The 3,390-nt window shown below is 42.3% G+C and overlaps 1 protein-coding gene across 1 annotated transcript in view; it reads left to right on the top strand.

Moving 5' to 3' along the window:
- Window positions 1-584: 584 nt before the first annotated feature.
- SAMD3 (sterile alpha motif domain containing 3) overlaps window positions 585-3,390 on the top strand; it is a 41,243-nt gene continuing 38,437 nt past the window's right edge. The window contains exons 1-2 of the mRNA XM_035899884.1: window positions 585-681; window positions 1,408-1,597. Of these exons, the coding sequence (XP_035755777.1) occupies window positions 603-681; window positions 1,408-1,597 (269 nt within the window). The 5' untranslated portion in view covers window positions 585-602. The remainder of the gene's footprint in view (window positions 682-1,407; window positions 1,598-3,390) is intronic.

The raw sequence follows: 3,390 nt of genomic DNA on the forward strand, positions 1-3,390 counted from the left end.
GGGCTGGAGCCTGGAAGATGGGACTAGGATTTCCCCCCCCCTCCATTTTCCAGGAGCTTTATTGCCCCTAATTGTTGGTAATTGAGGGTTAAGTGTTTGCTTGAGTACCTGCTTGGCGGTGCGGAGAGGGTTAAGGTGCTTGATTTACTATCAACATGTACGTGACAGACTCTTATCTGATGGTGGTTTTTTGGGTTTTGTTGTTTTTGTTGGTTTTTTTTTTTCTTTCTGTAAAATGTCAGCCATTTCCTGAGGAGCGTGGTGGTGGTGAATTTCACACCTTTTTTCTTCTCTGTGTGGAAACCTGGGTGTTAATGGTACCGGAGCAGGTCGTGTTTTATAAGGAATGAGGCTGTCTCTTAGAGCAGAGGGAAAGCAGGGAAGGGAGAGGAGGTGAAGAAAGGGATCCAAGGAAGCTGCCACTTGCAACAGGCATTAGTTGGATTATTTTGCACCATTTTTATTCAGAGCATGTAAGTGTAACAGTATTTGCTAAGTGCATTTTTTTTCCTATGAGATGTTGGAGTTCAGTTTAAAGTTCAGCATAAAAATAATCCTCTCTTTTCATTTCACAGTGAAATTTAGCATTGCAGCACCTGAAGATGGAAAATTGGTCGGTTGATGAAGTCTGCAACTGGTTGAGGCAGAGAAATTTAGGAGAACTAGTTCCGAAGTTTCGTGGTAAGCATTTTTGTTCTTTGTGTTGAGTTTGTTTAGTATTTCTTTCTTTAATTGGCACTGCCTACATTGTTTTGGGGCTAACTTCAGACTTCTATAGAAATGTATTAGGGTGAGAACTGACAGATCTGATATATCAAAATAAGTGTGCAGATTTATTACGCAGTCTCTGAGAAGTGCTGGGGGGATGAGATTAAGCCTGTATATCAATAGATACACTCTCTCAAATCAGAGCCGGCAGTTTAAAAGGCTTGACAGGGCCTATTTTATATTGCATAAATCTTTTGAAATAATGCAACTGTAGCATGTAAATGTTTTATATCTGAGTGTATAAACACTCTACAAAAGAGTGCATGAGAAACTATTATGTGAACAGACTATTTGTCGTGTGCTCTCTTAAAAAGCTAGCTTGCTTGCCTTCATTAATGAAGTAACAGTCTGCTATGGCCCAAGCAAGGCCTGATTTAAAGTATTAAAATAGCCAGCTCACTGCTTCTGTATGTTTTGGACTTGGCTTTCTGTCAGGGCAAGGTATCTGGCCAGTGACTGGGACTCCTGGCACTGCTTGGGCAAGAACATCATCCTTCTAACAGTTGAAAAAGACCATCAGCAGCAGAAGGCATCCTTGCCTTTGACCTGTCCTCCATCATCATGTTTTTAGGCATATACAATGTTACTGTAACTATGCAGTTATTTTACAGTAATTCTTTAATCCCCTTCAATCTGCAGAAGAAGAAGTAAGTGGAGCAGCTCTTCTGGCTCTTAATGATCGTATGGTGCAGCAGCTGGTGAAGAAGATTGGGCACCAGGCAGTGCTGATGGACCTGATTAGTAAATACCAGCAACAAAAAAGTGGGCTAGGATCCCTTATGTACTGTTGTGAAACAGCTTCTCCAAGATTTCCAGAAGTAATCAGTGGGTGAGTTTGTCCATGGCATAGAAAATGTCAGTCTGGGTATAGTTATATTCTTCTCATAGCATTTTAAAACTGGCATTTACTAGCTCTACAGCTGTAAGTGACTGCTTTTCATACTCTGGATATCTCTAATAACATGTGAAATAAGATTGTTACCTTGTGGTTTTAAACAGGGCACCAACATACCTGAATACTATTGATTCATTTGAATGGCTCTTCATTTCCAGTTCTAGGACCTGGTTTTCATATGGATGAAACATCATCAACCTTTCACTATAGATAAAATTTTCTGAATTGGTGATACTAAGCTTTTGAAGCACTTACCTTTAAATGTTTGCAAGTCTTGGAGTAAAACTATGATTTAGCCAGATACAGTGTTTGTGTCACAGGTGTATTTATATTCAGTCTCCCAAAGGAAGCCCTGAACTTGATCTAGCTCTAAGCATTTCATAATCCCGCTGTGTGGAACTAGATAGACTTTTAGCAAACAAGTTCCACAGAGATCATGTTCACTGAGCATGGCTCTTGGTTGAGTGGTGTTTCTTTGTTTGTTTGTTTGTGGTTTCTTTTTGGAGGAGGAGGAGGCTGGATGTGGTTTTTTGCTTTGGTGTTTTGATGTGGGTTGGATGGGGGGTTGGGTGCATTGGTTGGTTCCTTCCCATCCCTCCCCTCCATTCTGATCTACTGTAACTCTTGCAGGATTATTTTTTCTGGATGTCTTGGCTGGCTGAGGAGAGATACCCTGAGCTCCCAGACTGGTCTCTTCTAAGCCCAAGAATTCTGACAGTAGAGAATGGCTTGTCATGGGTGCAAAATGTCCTTTCTTAAAGGAGAGGGCTCTAGCACTAAGGCTGCATTGGTACACAGTAGCAGCCCCATAGGAGTAGATCTGTAGAGCATTCTCTGTAGCATTTGCCTTCATCCAAAAGGACTCCAGGTTGTGCACTCTGAGATGACTCCACAGTGCAAACCAAAGCATGGTAAATGGTGATGACTGGGTTATTTCCAACCAAATTGCTCTTTCTTAAAGGAGAGGACTCTAGCACTAAGGCTGCATTGGTACACAGTAGCAGCCCCATAGGAGTAGATCTGTAGAGCATTCTCTGTAGCATTTGCCTTCATCCAAAAGGACTCCAGGTTGTGCACTCTGAGATGACTCCACAGTGCAAACCAAAGCATGGTAAATGGTGATGACTGGGTTATTTCCAACCAAATTGCACTCGTGAGCAGAACTAAATTGCTCATGTAGATACATCCTCTTATCCTTGTGGAAGTATTTCTGAAACCCCTTGGGTAAATGGTCCTGCATCACTGGAGGGAAGGGAGAGTGCAGGAAGACGTCAATGTCACCACATATATGATTTATCATAGACCTGAAGTACATAGTCGCAGCCAGTCTCAGTTCCCTGCACCAGGGTCCTGCCTCACTGATTCATAGGAAGCTCCCTCTTTGGAGGTAGAGCCGGGTGACTGCTTGTGGGCCCTGTAATTCATCCAAGGTGTGGTAGCTACATAGTCATTTCAGCAGGGGATTTCAGAAGAAGAAAATATGTTCTTATGCTTAGGGCAGTTTGAATGCTGCTTTGGATATTTAGATTTCATCCTGGACTTTGTCAGGGATGTTTGGCTAGAGTGCATCTCGTGTCACTGCTCCCTGTGTCCTTCTCAAGTCCTGCAAGTCGGGCCTTGCTGTCTCACAAAGAGCATGCAGTTGTAGTAGTGTGAGGGCACAGCTTTTCTGCCAAGCTCTGCAGACTCCAAAAAAAGCTGGAAATCTCAAATATTATTTAATATAA

The sequence above is a fragment of the Egretta garzetta genome, unplaced genomic scaffold (genome assembly GCF_000687185.1).
Source record: "Egretta garzetta isolate BGI_Z169 unplaced genomic scaffold, ASM68718v1 scaffold397, whole genome shotgun sequence".
NCBI classification, from domain to species: domain Eukaryota; kingdom Metazoa; phylum Chordata; class Aves; order Pelecaniformes; family Ardeidae; genus Egretta; species Egretta garzetta.